Genomic DNA, 18075 nt, shown 5'->3' with positions numbered 1-18075 from the left:
AGACTATAATTGAAAAGAGACACCTGCAGTGCTCCTGATCTGATCCCTTGGTGCTAGTTAATAGAATACACAACCGCCTCAGGTTCTGTGCCGCAGACTATAATTGAGAAGAGACACCTGCAGTGCTTCCTGATCTGCTCCCTTCACGCTTGTTAATGAGGGCTGTGTACCGAGAATACACAACCACCTTGAGTTATGTGCCGCAGACGATAATGTAGAGGAGATAACTGCAGTGCTTGGTGATCTGATCTCTAGGTGCTAATTAATAGAATACAAAACTGCCTCAGGTTCTGTGCCGCAGACTATAATTGAGAAGAGACACCTGCAGTGCTCCTGATCTGTTCCCTTGGTGCTAGTTAATAGAATACACAACCGCCTCAGGTTCTGTGCCGCAGACTATAATTGAGAAGAGACACCTGCAGTGCTCCTGATCTAATCCCTTGGTGCTAGTTAATAGAATACAAAACTGCCTCAGGTTCTGTGCCGCAGACTATAATTGAGAAGAGACACCTGCAGTGCTTCCTGATCTGCTCCCTTCACGCTTGTTAATGAGGGCTGTGTACCGAGAATACACAACCACCCTGAGTTATGTGCCGCAGACGATAATTGAGAAGAGACATATGCAGTGCTCCTAATCTAATCTCTTGGTGCTAATTAATAGAATACAAAACTGCCTCAGGTTCTGTGCCGCAGACGATCATTGAGAAGAGACACCTGCAGTGCTTCCTGATCTGCTCCCTTGGTGCTAGTTAATGAGAGCTTTGTACCAAGAATAACCATTATCGCCTCAGGTTCTGTGCCGCAGACGATAATTGAGAGAAGATTACTGCAGTGCTTCCTGATATGCTCCCTTTACTCTAGTTAATGTGGGCTGTGTACCGGGAATACACAATCGCCTCAGCTATGTGCCGCAGACAATAATTGAGAAGAGATACCTGCAGTAGTGCATCCTGATCTGCTCCCTTGGTACTAGTTAATGAGGGCTCTGTACCGAGAATACATAACTGCCTCAGGTTCTGTGCTGCAGACGACAATTGAGAAGAGACACCTGCAGTGCTTCCTGATCTGCTCCCTTGACGCTAGTTAATGAGGGATGTGTACCGAGAATACACAACCACCTTGAGTTATGTGCCGCACTAGATAATTGAGAGTAGATACCTGAAGTGCTTCCTGATATGCTCCCTTAACGCTCGTTAATGAGGACTCTCTTCCGAGAATTCTCATCTGCCTCAGGGATTTTTGCCGGGGACATTTCTTAGTGAAAAGAATACCCAGCAATAATAACTGTAAAATTAATTTAGTTTTACAGTTGTAATACGTAATTAATATTTATTCCTCAGATCTAATATGATAATTCATTATTTATTATAAATGTATATAATTTCTTGTTCAAATCAAAAGGTAAAAGTAGTTTTAGTGGTAAAACATTAAACAAACAATTTTATTAAAGTTGGTATTGTAAAATATTCTTAAGCCACAAGCCGAACCGAACAGAAGCTGATTTGTCTGTTGTAGTTTTTAAATAATTGGGAACATTTAAGTTTGCATAAAAAGTGTGATGCCCCAAAACGTTTGAGGGAAATCATCTGCCAACGCTCAGTGATTTGTTTGCACGTATTCACCTATACAGATACCGACTCCGTAACATTATAAGGATAATAATCTCATACTTATATAATGAAAAGAATGTTTAAATGTTATGTGTCTTAAAATCATGTTTAGGACTTTGGCCCGTTAAAATGCGTAGAGTGCTATTTTTTATGATAAAAATCGAGTATGATCGGTGAACCTCAAACAAGAGGCTCACATCGTAATCATGATTCATTCAAAGCAAAGTATAATTCGTAGTTTTATTTGAACTACTTTTTATCCATCCCACACTGCCTGTTCGTGTAAGAACGACACAGAGGCGAAGTGTTCTGTTTTAAAACTTCAACTCTTTGTGGACATTAGAATGTAATCAATTGTATTAACCTACTACCGGTAGTAACTAACAAATTAATATGCTGAGCATTAGCGTAGCCTATCTCTCGAAGGGGTGGACAAATTTAATCTTTCTGTCTGAAATCTCGAGAACGGACTAACCTATATACTGGAAAGGTTGAATGAAGCTTCATTTCTATATAAGCACCATCGAGTTCGATAATTGTGCATGTCACTCCATGGGATTTGGCTGAGCGCCAGCGAGCATTTTCGCAATGGTCCTATGGGTAACCCTAATGGGAACGAGAACATTTCAGGACGAATAAATTAGAGTAATTTGATACAATAATGTTTTACATAGTAACACATATAACCTAATGAAATGAGCTACGTATAGACTTGAAATTTTGCAGGCATACTCAGTAAAGTCTGTCATGCGAATCATAATGTGGCGTTCTCCTACCTTGCTCTAGGTTATGAGTACCTAATGAACTGAATTAAACATTGAGTAATGACGTGATCTAATTCAAGTAGCATGATTAATACCATTACTTGGGTGTCTTTTTTTATAACAGACCGACTATAATCGTCACTTCAGATCGCCATACACCTACAAGCCAATGATTTGTCACGATACAAGGAGACTGAACGTTTACATCATATATTAAACATTCCATACATTTTGAACATTGGGAAAAAGTTGATACGGTTGAAATAACATTCTATAGATATTGAATTCTAGTTCCGTTATATTTTGATTTGGAAATACGAAAACAATGTCATAATCATGCATGGTGGTATTGTATTGTTAATAGCAGATATTAAGTTGTCTAAATATTCATAAAACTATGAATGAGTTCCAATAATGCCCCTTTACAAGCCAAAAATGTATCTTTAACTAATTACAACTTATTAAACTTAAAATCATATCTCTAGGGATATTAAGAAATTTAAGAACTTTTCGAAGAAACAGATTAATTAGTTATAGAAGGATCAAAGAGGCAACACCAAACACCAATAAAACGTGATTTTTCAAGAAACTGCTTGGAAGATAGTGAACAAAAGAAAAATAATCAATATTTACAAAAGAAGTCGAGATTAAAATCGGATATTAAAAGTGATAGATTCTCTGATGGTAGGAAATATTTCCATTCCACTGCCTCCAGCAGTACTTCGTTAGTGAGCCCTCCCTCCCCCTCCCCCTTAACATGTTTGTGATGGAGTGTCAATATCTAAGACCTCATCAATTCTCAGCCGTATTATGATTCTACTCACAAAGCAATCCAACATTAATAGAAATATTTTTCTTCGTTTCTTAAAACTACCCAAGTAACTCGTACATAAAAGATGTGTGCTTCGCTAGCAGCTATCATCCAGTCTTATTCTTCCGGTCCTGAGAAAAATGCTAGGAGAAAGCTTTTGCTTCGATTGACATAGGTCGGGACATTCATTGAATTAGAATTCCCATTCTTCAAAAATGACTTCCCGTCTAATGACACAATTGCTACTATAATTAGATCCGGAGTATCATATTATTTTTTGTTTGTTGCAAATAAAATTTTTCCTATTACTGCTTGCTTTAAATAATATTATCTCTATTGAGAATTAATTAATATAAAAATAGAAACATTACATGGACCAGTTCTGCATTTGTGAAGATTCGTCAGCGTGGTTCCAGTCCATTGCGCAATGTTAAACTCCATTATTTTAAAAGTAATTTTAAACAGAATCCAACTTTTACCAATGAATGAATAGTGTGTAACCTCCTTACTCCAAGTTTGTTTGGTATGGACTGTAGTATAAAAGGGAATATAAAGAAAAGTAAAATAGTAATTCAAATTCTGCGCCGTTGAAGAAGAATGTGTCAAATTAGTGTTTTCCTGTAAGATTCATTATCTCATTGGATGGATTGTTTTGACTGCCACATGTCAGGCTTATTTGCACCATTTCAGAATAGTTTATTACACGATTGCACTTTCCTACAAAGAGAGTAAACTGCAAGGAAGCGTGTTTGACTCTGAAAACAAGGGAAAGTTGTGCTCTTTGTTTTGGACCCAGGACCAGGACCACCCCTCAGAATTGTCCCGTTAGGCGAGGGCGGACAGCTGGCTAAAGCTGCCATTGTTGGTGTCCACCGTGACCATCTCGGTTGGCAGATAGAAGAACCGTCTCGGCGGTAGTGACCAGTGTCGGTTATTACTATAGTTTTGTTTGTTGTGCAGTAATTTCGGTTGGAATTGTTGTACTGGGGTTCAATTGTGCGTGTATATTCGTTGTATCACTATATTTCATACCGTAAGTATATTGTTAGGTAGATATTACCGGTATCACAAGTGTAAACCCATAAAGTTACCCATAATCAAAAGTGTACAAAGCTTTTAATGAATAGGCCAACTACTAACTGGCGAGTGGCAAACCAGTGGAATAATCATTTCCCTGCCAAGTGCCAGTGGGGTTGTTTGACAATTTTCGGCCTTGATTGAAATTTCATTGGCTACGCCCCCTCTCCTCCTGCAGTATGGCGCATTAAGTCACAATGTTATTGTTTTCAAATCAAACGTTTTCATTGCTGTAGAATCTGGATGTCATGTATGTCAAAATATAAAATACTAAATACCTTCAAGAAATTAACAATTAATGCGAATTGTTTTTGCAAATTATTACAATAACACCAATATACAATAACTTTAAAATCTTATTTTATGTAGGCTATGAACTTGTCAACTGACCAGAGAAGTCTCAACAATATGGTTCTTTATTGTTTTGGAAAGGTACACTTTTGTAATTTTGTAAATTGAAGAGTTTTCTGATAAAGGTCTGTTTCCAAACTTTTGGAAGTACTGAATTATCAGGGGCCTGTGCTGAGTGATTTTAGGTTTTGTCATGAATACACAGACTTAAAATGTGAGGGTATTGCTGTGTTTCTGCTAATTAATTAAACATACATAATTAGTTTCATGGGTATGCAATGAAGAAAGGTGTAAGTGTTATAATTTTTAAAGGTACTTCTTTTACATAGGCTCCTCAAAATAAGCACCATTCAATTAAGTACTGAGGGAATGAACCCTACACCAGAAAGTCACAAACCTGGGTCCAATGCAAAGTATATAATATCATGCTAGATTTATATGGGAGTATGTCGTAAATTAAATTTAAAAAATCAGTATTCAAAAATCTTATATGAGCATTTCATTAAGAGTGCATTCTAATGACTTTAACAGTCATCTAATTTTAAAAGGAATAAAAACATGTCTCATATTCTTTACAAACAAGGACATCTCAGTATGTAATGTTTTTTCAGAACAGTAATCTATGGAAACACTAATTACAATTGTATGCAAAACCACAGGGGCTACGCATTACATGTCTATTTTAAATAAGATTTAAGATTAAAATAACATTAAAATAATATTTTAAATGTTGAGTGAACAGAATAAACCAAACAGGTCAGCCACTTCGTTCATACAGGTAAGTAGTATATTAGTAGAAGAGATATAGTTTTGGATTCAGAATATACTATGTTTTCTTTTCCCAGGTTTGCAAGAGTGTGTAAAAATTTAAAAGCAACGTGGCCAGGCGGACATCCGGAGTTTGGCGTTAAACATTCCTGAGGTCAGAAAACAGGAATAATAGAAGAAGGCTTAACTCTGAGTTGTATCTTACTGCAGACCTGTATCTCTGGGTCTTTCTCTAATATCCATTATTCTTTTTACCTCACGTAGATCTCCGGAACTGGTATTAGATATCTGCGGTTAAACTAAATCTTAATTAAATTAATATTCATTTTCTTGCAAAATACTGTACCACTTTAGAAATTAGAATTCATTCAGTTAGGAGGTTGGTATAGTGGGAGTGCTTACGTAGAGAACAAAATCTAATATATCTGGAAATGTTCTATTAAAATCTAATGAAAAATGTGGATAGTCAACTATTTGCATTTGTTACAGACTGTTACAAGAGGATGTGACATCATTAGAAGATGTGTACTGGCTTGAGGACTCAAGAGCACGCTACCTGCTGGGCAAGGACTTTGCTGTGTGGAGTGCAGCACGCCAGGCTCTGCCAGTCAACAAGGAGGATCTGGGCAAACTCAAGGCAGAGCTGTGGAGTGCTGTCGTCAAGAGTAGTCAGCACCAGGACGCATGGACTTTTGGTCAGTCCCTTTCCAGTTCAGACCACTTTTCAAACCTTTTTAATGTATCAATTGTTCAAAACTATTTTTCAAGTATTTGTATTTTGTACTGTTGACGGCATTACTTGTAAAATTTAATTATTTAATTTCTAATAATTTATTTAAACACAAGAGTTCTCTTTCATGATTAATTTAACATGTGAAGACTATATATACACACACACACACACACACACATATATATATATATATATATCATATCTTTATATTTATATATATATTTCTTGTGTTCATGTGTATGTGACTGAACTCCTGCTAAACGACTTGATCGATTTTGATGAAATTTTGTGTGTGTTGAAGGGGATTCGAGAATGGTTCAGATTCATAATTTGGTCCAATTTAAATAGTTTATTTAATTAATTTCTTAATTATAAATTGTTGTTGATGTTGGAGTGTTTTATATTGGATCCGACAGACTGCACTATGACACGTAATACAAAGTGAACTGATACTTAACAGCTGTTAATACTGTCAGCTGAAGTTGATTAAAGAGGCAGAAACATTTGTTTACATTATTAAAATTTAGAAAATTGTTATTGTAAAGTGCTTGATCAGTAGTGTAATGCAGGTTGCATAGAAGACGTCATTGCCTAATTTTAAATTTAGATTGTACCAATGATCAATAAACTATCTAATGCAATGAAAATACTATTAAACGCTATTATGAAAACAACCTCATTGTAAAAATCCGTGAATGTTTGCACATAAGGTAATCGAATTTGGTTACATGGAAGGTAAATGAAAAGAGCTGAAAGAAGACATTTATGATCGAAATTGGTTTTCGTTGATACATTTTCTTGAAGGTACACTCCTCAATAATACTGGAAATATCGTAGACAGAAAATTAATTTTAACAGGCTGAATTTGATTCTTTATAACCTAATTAGTTTATCGAGAGTCATCCATATAAATTAATTGTTCTGAATAACTTATCAAAACCTAGCAAAAACCAAGAAAGATAGAAGCAGGAAATATGGTACATAATGCGCCTAAGAGGCTCACGAAGGAATGACTATCAATTATCTCAGCAATGTTTAGAATGTGATAGAAAAAGAATACGTGAATATAGTGTACTATTTTTCAACGGGAAATTGCGTGCGAAGCCGCGGTATGTATATATATATATATATATATATATATATATATATATAAAACCTTTGTTTAAAGTTCATTTTAGACAATGTTAGGATTGTTTATATAACAGGATTTTTTCAGACATTCGTCATTTCAGTGGTACAAGAAATCAGAATCACATGTTTCGAAAGCTGCAATCTGATCTCTTCTTTAGGTGGATAACTAATTTAACACATAACTACAATGTAGGTTAAAATTAGCTAATCATATACACAACTAGGTTAGGAATTACAAAATATATATATGTCAACTCCAAGGATACTACTATCTTTAAAACATGCATTTAATTACACCAACATTAACTATTGATACTGAACTAAGGAATACAGGTTGTAATAGGTTTGGGCTCAATAACCAACCACTAACAATTGACCAATGGGCAATTGTAAATGGCGGCGATGGTCATGGCAACAAGATGGTGGAAAATAAAAAAAAAGAGTGGCCAGTTTTTATTACATTTTGTATTGGCTCTTTCTAAATGAAAATTTCCAAAATCATACTGTGATTCCATATTGGTTTATAAGAAATCTACTCTGTGTGATTCTTTAGGTTTCCTTTTAGTTTTCAGGATTGGTAACTTAAGCAGTATAATTTCCATAACAATATTTGCCAAAAACTAGTTGTGCCAATGCTGAAACGATGTGAAAAAGTGATAAAATGCAAGGTAGAACATATCAGAACAAATTGTATGTCAAAGCTATTTTCTGTTTTTTCTTGTTAAATGTTAGTATTGTTGCTATTTATTAAATGTTCCAATTAATTTGAGCAGTACTGTAGAATAATGACAAGCTTTGTGCAGGGGGTATGCTGGTGGTGTCAGTAAGTGTGGCTGGCCTGGTAACACTTGCCGCCATGACCCAACCTTCACTAGCACCTGAGGCCAAACAGTAGCTGCTCCAGTCTGTGGCTGTTATTTACTGTAGAATAATGACAGGCTCTGTGCAGGGGGTATGCTGGTGGTGTCAGTAAGTGTGGCCGGCCTGGTGACACTTGCCGCCATGACCCAACCTTCACTAGCACCCGAGGCCAAACACTCGCTGCTCCAGTATGTGACAGGCAAGTATCTGCAGCCTGGCAACTGCACTACACACTTCGAGTGGACAGACCCCCACGTCGTAGGCGGCACCATGACATTTATTGTTAGGGTAAATACTTCACTTCTAAAACAATTACTTTACTAAGTAGGAAGTTTGGACACTGCCTGCACATTAAAATGGTAATTAGGCTAATCTAATTGAAAATTAAAATTGACGATGTGTGAGTGGTCCCCAGCTACTATGAATAGTTTAAAGATATCCGTAATATGGTGATTGTAGTTTTTTATATCCAGGAGTTGTGCTGTTTGCGGACATATATGAATTCTCTCAGGGAAGAAATGCACACAACTACATCAGTTGTCCTACTGACAGCATAATGTGATTCTTTATTCTTAAAGATATGGCTAGTGACCGTGATGTACATGGTGGAATAATTTTTACTCATGGAAAAATAACAATAAAACTTAAAAGTCCACCATACTATATAAACTTTAATTTTTTAAATTTAAACTTTTACATACCAATACATTTCTTTCGGAAAATATATGTCCAGAGATGTTAAATTTAACTTAGTTTTTTCTTCCTAAACTAATGTGTGTAACTGGATGCGTTATAAGAGTAAGTTAAATTTGGGAATTGGTGTTGTTTTATTTGCACCGAAATGTTGTAAATTTACTGATTTCATAAAAGTTAAACCAGTTTCACAAGTGAATTAATACGTTTTGTAGATTTTTGTACAATAACTTATTTGTTATGATCAATCAAAACGCCTTCATTGGAAGTAGCAGCAATTTACAATTTACTGCTTGTTAGACTTCCATTACTCTAACATTCAGTTGGTAGTGCTAATTTTGACTTGTAGTTATTCGAATCACCTTTACTGAGAAAAGAAATGTTAAATTCAATCATGGTAAAGAGAAAAATTGTGTTTATAAACTGATAACCTGACAACTTCAAGAGGACAAACAATTTTCGTAATGGAATTATCCATCCAAATTTAGCTAACGCGATCTGTTAGAAAATTAGTGTGGCCTTCATGTTGTTAATTCACCCTGAAGTTGTAGAATGGTGATGGGTGAAGCATTTGTTTATGCTGTGCGTTACTGTAGGTATAAATTGGTTCCTTAGGATGACTATAAGCATTCCATTTTTTAAGTTTTTTTGTAACAAGAACAGTTAATGAATGCAAAGTTTGAGAAAATTGCCTTGATTTGAGCTACATGATAGGGTAAAAATAATACTTTAGTTTTCCACTACTTGTGTTTTTCTCCACCAGAATAATCAAGCTGCTGTAGGAAAAAATTGCACAACAGTCGAATAATTTTACATTTAGCCCACGAGGTCTTTCAATATCAAAGATGTCATCGTCAAAGGTCTTTAACATTGAAAGGCCTCGTGATTTAATTTATAATTATTGGCAAGTTCTCTAATTTCTTGCTGCTGCAATAGATTTTCTAATAAGAAGAGCTCCTCCAACAAATTTATTAACAATAGAAACATCAGAATTGGTGTACTCGGTATCATTAACATGTTGTAATGATTATATCTTGATATGTAGCAGTTTTGTAGTCACAAAAAGATTCTTGCATAATATAAAAAAAATGTTAACTGTCAACTGAATTTATTTATTATGATGAATAATAATTATACATGATGTATTGTTGTTGCAGTTCTATCAACGTAATGGCCAGCCGTACCCAATCTGTGATACAGACAGTCTTACTGTGGAGGTGACAGAGGGTTTGCGTCGTGTAGCCACCCTGGTGGACCTGGGCGGACAAGAGCCAACCGCTTACAACCGTGCGGTCTGCAAGTTCACAGTGCGCCAGGCTGGCTCGTACCGTCTGTCCGTGATGGTTGGCAGCTCCCATGTCTTGGGCAGTCCCTTCAATAAAACCTTTCTACCAGGTATCAGACAACTCTTCAGTAACATACATTGGACAATTAAAAGAGAAACCCTTGGTTGAGTGAAGAGCTGTTCATCGAAAAATGTGTGCGTGAATAAACATCTAGTTTTAATATCATTTTATAATAGTTTTCAAACAATTTATTACATAGTAATTAGCAGAAAGTTAATAACGTGTTAAAACCATTGAACATTCAAATAATAGCCTAAATGACATTTTTGTTCTGAGAGATATTTTTGTCCCCTACACATAAACCTGAAATGTCTTATTTCCCTAATTTATTTTTATCCATCTAATCTGAGGGTCCTGCAAAAGCGTATGAAATTTGTAGATTTCCTGGACTTGAAATGGGGGCTAGCGGATAAACACATTTCTTGACCAATGTTTATGACATTTTTTGTTTGAAATAATGAATACTATCACCCACAGAAGTTTGTGACACTCTTTTGTGAAGACCCTTTTTATATTAATGTTGTAACAGTTTGCGTGCGAATTTTGCGGCTACATTATTTTCAGCCATTTTTTCAGTTAACCCATTGACCTTGTATCACGGAACGGTTCCATGACAGCTAGTCTGGGCTCAAAATTTATATCACGGAACCGTTCCGTGACAAGTACAGCGCCATCTAAATAATTTTTGTTAACTCCTTTTACAACCAAATGTTAGTATAAATTAGACTAATATTGTTGTAACACATAAGAAAAACTGCAATACTACAATTAATTGAAATTTAAATGAATAATAAGTTACTATAAGAATATTAGTGTACTACAAGAGAAAAAAATCAATATTCTTGGAATTTTCAGTATTTAGAAAAAACATTTATTCTGACAAACTATGCATATATATATATATATATATATGCATAATGGCTATTGCCATTTATACAGTTTAATGTAAATAAAAGTCGCTTGACAGGTATTTGGTCTTCCGATCATATGTTAGTTTGCTTATTTAAACGCATATGTGACAGATACGGCCAAATACAAAATAATTGAATCGGAAAAAGTAAGCGCTCTGTGGTGTAAAGGTAGCACATTCACCCGGCAAGTGAGAGATCCGGGTTCGACTCCCGGCGGAGCAAGTACTTTTTGTGATTCAATGTTTATTGAAATTATACAGGGTGAGGCAGTGAAACGGCACGATTTTTTAAAACCACCAAAGATTTATTTACAAGTAAAATCATAATAGTTGAACATGGATCTCAAGTACAAGAGTGGAAATTAAAGATTTAACTTAAAAAACAATCATTTTTTTAAATATGGTGTCAGTGAGGTGTCGTCCTTGGTTTTGCACACATTGTCTAAGCCTGAGATGAAATTGTCCCATGACGTTTCGTAGCATCTGTACTGGAATGTTGTTAATTTCCTGTCGAATTCGCTCCTTCAGGTCTTCTTTTGTTTTCGGTGGATTTTCCTGGAAGACTTTGCACTTGAGGTAGCATCAAAGAAAAAAGTCTGGTGCCGTCAGATCTGGTGAACAGGCAGGCCAGGGGAAATCGCCATTCCTGCTGATTAGACGTCGTGGAAATGCAAGTCTGAGCAATTCCATTGAGACATTAGCAGTATGGCTTGTTGCACCATCTTACTGGAAGAGTGTTTCAGCATCTGGATCATGTCGATCAATTCCAGGCAGACCAAAAATGGTCAACATGTCAGCATAACGTCCAGAGTTTACCGTGAAGGTCACTCTTCAAAATCCGTCTTACTGATCGATTGCTGAGACCAAATTCTGCGCTGTGCCGTCTCGCGGATTTTCGCGGACTTCGTCCCAACGCTTCGCGCACACGATTAATGTTCTCGGGTGTCCGGATTGTTTTTGTGCTGCCGCCTCTTTTCTTTGTTGTGCTAGCAGTATCTTCAAAGGTTTTAACCCAAAGGAGAATGGCTTTCCTTGATGGCACGGGAGCCCGTGGCGGCAGGTTGAATTCACGACGAAAGGCGCGTTGAGCACCAACCACACACTATCCACGTTTTTGTAATATGCCTTTACGGCATATGCACGTTGCGCACTCGACCAACGCTCCATGGCTACTGAAACTTCCACCACTCTAGACGCCCAAGGTCACTTCCCCCACTCTCACAACCCCCCTCCGCGCCCGACAACCACTATCGAAATCGTGCCGTTTCACTGCCTCACCCTGTATATATATATATATATATTATAGTATTGCTAGGTAGAGAAATACATTTCAAATAAAATAAAAGCAACAATGGGGTATTTTATTTTATATTATTTGAGTAAAAAAAAAAATTTTTTTAATTTAAAAAATTCCAAAACTTTTTTAGTTTGTACAGTATTATTATTTTTAAATTATGACCAAATATATCACTTATATATTATATATCACTATCTATTAATTTATTATTAAAGCCCATTTCATGTTAATCCAAAAAGATATAAAATATAACCAAATAACTTGAAAAATAAATTTTTTATAAACATATAACAAAACTCTTACGTTTTTAGCATTTTTAATAGGATAACTCCAGTTGAGCTGATAGTAAAAATATGTATAAGCCAATGGGTTAATACACCACAAAAATGTCAAATATATGAATTATTATAACTAATATCCTAATTAATATTGTAGATTTGAAAGTGAGTGTTTGTTTTTTTACGCTTTCACACCTAAACTATTGAACAGTTTTTACTGAAATTTTACATGGACATTGTTAAGGTCCCTGGTTAATATATAGGCCTATTCTTATTTCGACAATCCCTCCCGGCTAGACCCTACTGGTAGAGACCAGAAAGATGTGAAAATTCCATAAAGTTGCATTACAGCAAACAAATATTATTAATTGAAAGAGCCTGTTAAATGTAATCAACTGTTCTGTCTTAACATTATTTCATGATAGCATAACCATGTTTAATCAATTTGACCACTATTTTCAATTTGTTTACGTTCCTAGTTTGAAAGTATCGAGTAAGTTTGATAGTAACATCACTTCTTATTTCAACCTTTTATGCAACCATTGTTGAGCACACACAGAGTAAGAAAATATACAGATAAGAAAATTAAAAATTTTAGTCAAAATATACTTTTATCTGTACATTTTAGTAAGTATTACGTATTCAATGCTTGGTCAGTACTGTAATGCAGATATAAAATACAAAGTTACTATCTAAATTATAGAATAAATTTAAAGATTTTTTAACCCATCTTAGTTGTCTTTTGACAGAAGTAGGTTTCTCAGATCTGTGTATATATATATATATTTCTTGATCATGAAACAAAGCAAAATCAACTATGGAACATAAAATACTTAGACTGGAGTAAATAACAATGGCTATAATATACAGTTTTGACAGAGTTTCTTGATCCTAGTAACAAAGTAAACTCAACATTGGTGTCTGAAATACAATTCACTAATACCATAAGTGCTCATACACATGAAAAGCTTATGAAGTTGCATGCAAAACCATGGGTAACTGCTATTTTTTTCATAAATCTTCAATGACTAACTAATGATCTATTGTTATAATTAATTTATTCAATTTTTCAGATAGTAAACTTCTTAAAAACTTGCATAGGATGCCACACTTATTAATAAATTTGTATTACTGTATCAGATAAATTGAAAGTTTTGTTAAAATTCAAAATTCAATAAGAAAAAAGTATAAACTAAATCTGATTTAATCATATTAAAAAAAAAAACAAACAAAAAAACAATAGCAGGTGTAAACAATGTGATCAAAACTTCTGTTACTTGAATACTATTGTATCATCCGAAATAAGAAAAACATTTATTTTATACATTCCAAATTAGAAGGAATTTGAGGTCGAATAGCAAAATAATTTGTTTCAAATAGTTTTTGAAGCATTACAAAATTGTTGTGTAAGAACAAAAAATTAACAAAACAAGTTTCCATTTTACCTTCTTTCCTACTTTAATGGATTACTTGATTTAAATCATGTTTTTGTATATTATGTATGTTACATTTGGATCATTGGTTTGTAGTTCAAAAGTTTTAGGAAAGTTCATCAACGGGTACCCTTAATACTATGCCACTGTAGTAAGTTTGCATGCCTCTTCTAGGGTTAAAGTTTTCTGTCATGAATTTAAACGAAAGCAACATTTTAAATCTGAAATTTTGTCTTTACGGAAAATGTAATTTATCAGTCAACAGTTTTAATTACAGTGAAGTTTTCAGAACGTTAAGAACACAATGTCATGTTTAGGTCCGCCTGACCCACTGAAGACTGCGTTCGTCCGTCACAGCTCAACGGTGATCTGCACAGCAGAGGTGCCACATGTGCTGGCTATAGAGCCTCGGGACGAGTTCAACAACCTTTGTCACTTCTTGGCCGATGATGACCCGGTCGCGGGCTATACTGTCAGCATTTCACAGGTCAGCTAGTAACAGTAACTGTCTACTTCTTGAATCTTCTTTTTATAACTTTAAAGACGATACGTCTCGATTTCATCAAACCATGATTAACGCATTGACTACTAATTAAAATTCAAATATATTTTTACTGTCAGTTAACGAATTAAGTTTTTTATATTTTCCAATGGAAATCATTGTGTTGGTGCTTAGGGTAAATAAAAAATATTAAACAACCATATAACATGTAAACCCTTCCCATGCTCTAGCTAGACGGATATATTAGAATGGTAGACTGACCAAAACGTCAAATACATTTATATATTATATTATAGATTATGTCTCTTGGAGAGTTTGTTAGTTCACAAAAGGTCTTCGAAATGCCCAGTGCACGCTCCGTGCTTATCGGGCTTGCCAAGGAAGTACGCTTATAAACGACTTTCACTCAGCGGCAGAGGGAGGGGAGTGCGCTCTTTGTCTAACTCCGACCTCTTGCTTGTCAAGTTCTGCGTCTCCTATATAGAGCCATAATCAAACTTATCCGTGGCCTGTATTACTGCTTTCTCGGTTATCACGAATGCCCGTCTACTTATTATTCTTCATTTTGTGGTAGTGTTGTGATTAGTTTGAAATATTTATCTTGTTTTATAACAAGGTGTATTTAAATTAATTTAAATTTATTTGAAATAGTTCTTTTTTTTGTATCAATAAATACACTAATTTTAAGTGAAATGCTTTGTTTTTTTTGCCTTTGCCTTTTATAATTTAGTTATAATAAAAATTAGCTTTGAACTTAAAGAAAAAAAAATTGTTTACTTGTTTTGGCGTTATAGGAAATTTAATCGATTTATTAGTGGTGTGCGAAGGGTTTTTTTTCCCTTGGGGCGGCCTACTGCCATGCACTTAAGCCTCAAGGGCTTTTTACAATTGTATTTTATATTTTAAGGATTTAGTTGCCTAGCTACAATTGGATTTATACCAGATCTACCACTAAAAATAAAATTATGTGGTTCATTAGCTTGTCATGGCCACTCCCATCTTTGAAGTTTAGGCTATTTATTCATCACCACTTTCACTCAAAATTTCATTGAGTATGTTCGTTACAAAGTTACTAAAACTCTCAGAAAAGACGATGTCATTTTACCTTGACGTCATTTCAGATGGTGACTAATCAAAATAAACAATCAAACAGATGAAATGGAAAACAACAATAGATTTCGAGATAATCATGATAGAATGGTCATGCTATATTTGAACAGACATCGATATAGTAGTATAGACAAATGCCAAAATAATTGATATCAGTAACATTTATCAACTCCAAAATTATGAACTAGACATGACACCCGTCATCGGGAATTACACAGATGCTAGCCAATGACGGCCAATATACATTATTGGTAGCCAATGGGTTAATTTGGCTTAGATAATTTATTAATGTTATAAATGCAAAAAAGTTAAAAAATAAAAGGTTCTCCGTTAGCACTGGTAGGTAGTAGCACCAGTTCTCTGTAATTAGGTTCTAGCCTACGCACAGGCTGCTTGCCCATGTAGGCTAATTTCCAAACGCTATGTATAATACATTTAGTTATTTATTGTACATATATTAATTATCAATTCATATATTAATACTAATTGTAATAGTATTGTAATTATAACGGAAATAAACTTGATGATTTTTGTTTAAGTTTCAAAATTTCATTTCTATTAAGTTTTGAATGAAAATTATTGTAGGTAAAGTGAAGCATATATTATTTTATCAAAGCATTAATGAATTTTAAATAATTGAAAATGTTAGCAAGCTATTTTTTGTTTGTTTGTTTGAAAATATTTGTTTTTGAAACAAGAAAATGTTCTGAAAGTGAAACCCTATCATGGTATTCACTAAGTACACCATGATACACAATTTGTCTAGAATCAATTGTCAGTTTGGTTAAAACTAAAGCTTCCATGCTCACACATATTAAAAACATATTCTTTTTTTATTTGTGAAGTAGATCTCAAAACGGATATTTCAACTGAAAAACAAACTGTTAGAGTTTTATATCATAACAATACCTTTTCCTACACAATAATATAGTACGCTATTTTACAGTTATTATGTTGTTTGAAACTCATTTAGTCATAGCAAATGAATGTAAGTGATCATGAAATGTTTTAGCGTAAAACACATATGGTTTGGTGATAAATTTGTTTATGAATTTCATTATTTCCAGATTTTGATCATACTATAAATTCATAAATGCTGAGGATAATATAAATTCATAAATGCTTATATACTAAGTTTTAAGTTTATTGCAATGATGAATGTTATTGTTATTATTCATCAGTAAAGCTTTGAAGTAAACAGTATAGTATTTTTGTTTAAATAACAATTGTATCTCATTTGTTTCTTCTAAAATAAAACATTGCTCATCTGTTTTGTCCAGACTGAGAATCCTGACGTTGTGGTGAAAACAACGTTCGACTATGACAGTGTAAGTTTACGGGTCCGATTGACTGTGATTTTCTCCAAAGAGGGATGTTTTCATGCTAAAGTGGCCTTCAACGGAGTTACCCTTCACAATGGTGACTTCGACTGTATAGTCCTTTCAAGTAAGTTTATTTCAGATGAATCTTCATAATAAATGTTATTATTTTGTAAACTGTGCTCTATCTGGTAAGAAAACACTGTTTGATTACAAAGTTCAAAAATAAATTAGTGTTACTTCATTGTGTATAATTTAATAGTTATGGTTACAACTTCTAGTTTTATGTAATTTCTACTATATTATGGAACTTTTTGTAGTGATGGACAGTGGTGGGAATAGGAGAGGAAAGGAAGGATAGGATGGGGGCATTGGTATCCACGACACTCACCCGATAAGCCGCAGCCTTCATGTTGCACAAAACACCATAACGTTTTATGTGATCACCATAAATTCACAACCCACCTCTGCATTAGGCATTGAATTGTTGCCTTTCCCTTGTCATAAATATTTTTAAGGTAGTTGAGTCTCACCTTGAATTTTCAAGATCTTATATAGATGCATGTCTAAACAGAGTAAGAATTTTCAGGAGTCAAAATTGTCCTGGTAATAAAATAGATTATCAGGGACATCAGACCTGAGAACCAGGTTGAATGCAAGGATTAAAATAGATGCCTGAACCCATTACTTCACCATCAAGTCCAGGCGCAGTTAGGAGAGATCTTTATGATTGAACCTCCACACAAATTTCCACATCTCAAAAAAAGGACAGCCACACCTCTCTGGATATGGGTTAAAAAGTATGGTCAGATGTAAAGTATGCACCATGAATCTCACCACCTCAAGCACTTTCTGAAATCTTCTCAATTATAGTAACAATCCTTGTAATAATCATAATAAGTACTACAATTTTAGAAAAACAGAACATCTCTGAAGTATATTGTATTGTGTATATGGTTCTCACATTAATCTTCATCCTATCTGTCTTAGTTTATATGAACTTACTTGAGTAATTTTTATTCAGCTTGTAATAATGTTCCTATGTACAACTGATTGACAGTTAATTCTTGATTCTGTAAAA

At 34.5% G+C, this 18075-nt stretch overlaps 1 protein-coding gene across 1 annotated transcript in view; it reads left to right on the top strand.

Moving 5' to 3' along the window:
* Positions 1-5872: 5872 nt before the first annotated feature.
* The window catches only part of LOC124356813 (apoptosis-resistant E3 ubiquitin protein ligase 1), a 40785-nt gene continuing 28582 nt past the window's right edge, over positions 5873-18075 (top strand). Inside the window, exons 1-5 of the mRNA XM_046808033.1 lie at positions 5873-6076; positions 8195-8394; positions 9957-10194; positions 14381-14550; positions 16956-17121. Coding sequence (XP_046663989.1) covers positions 8200-8394; positions 9957-10194; positions 14381-14550; positions 16956-17121 — 769 coding nt within the window. The 5' untranslated portion in view covers positions 5873-6076; positions 8195-8199. The remainder of the gene's footprint in view (positions 6077-8194; positions 8395-9956; positions 10195-14380; positions 14551-16955; positions 17122-18075) is intronic.

Source organism: Homalodisca vitripennis, chromosome 3, assembly GCF_021130785.1.
Source record: "Homalodisca vitripennis isolate AUS2020 chromosome 3, UT_GWSS_2.1, whole genome shotgun sequence".
Taxonomy (NCBI): Eukaryota; Metazoa; Arthropoda; class Insecta; order Hemiptera; family Cicadellidae; genus Homalodisca; species Homalodisca vitripennis.
Note: the sequence above shows the minus strand (reverse complement) of the source record. Positions and strands in the feature narration are given on the sequence as shown.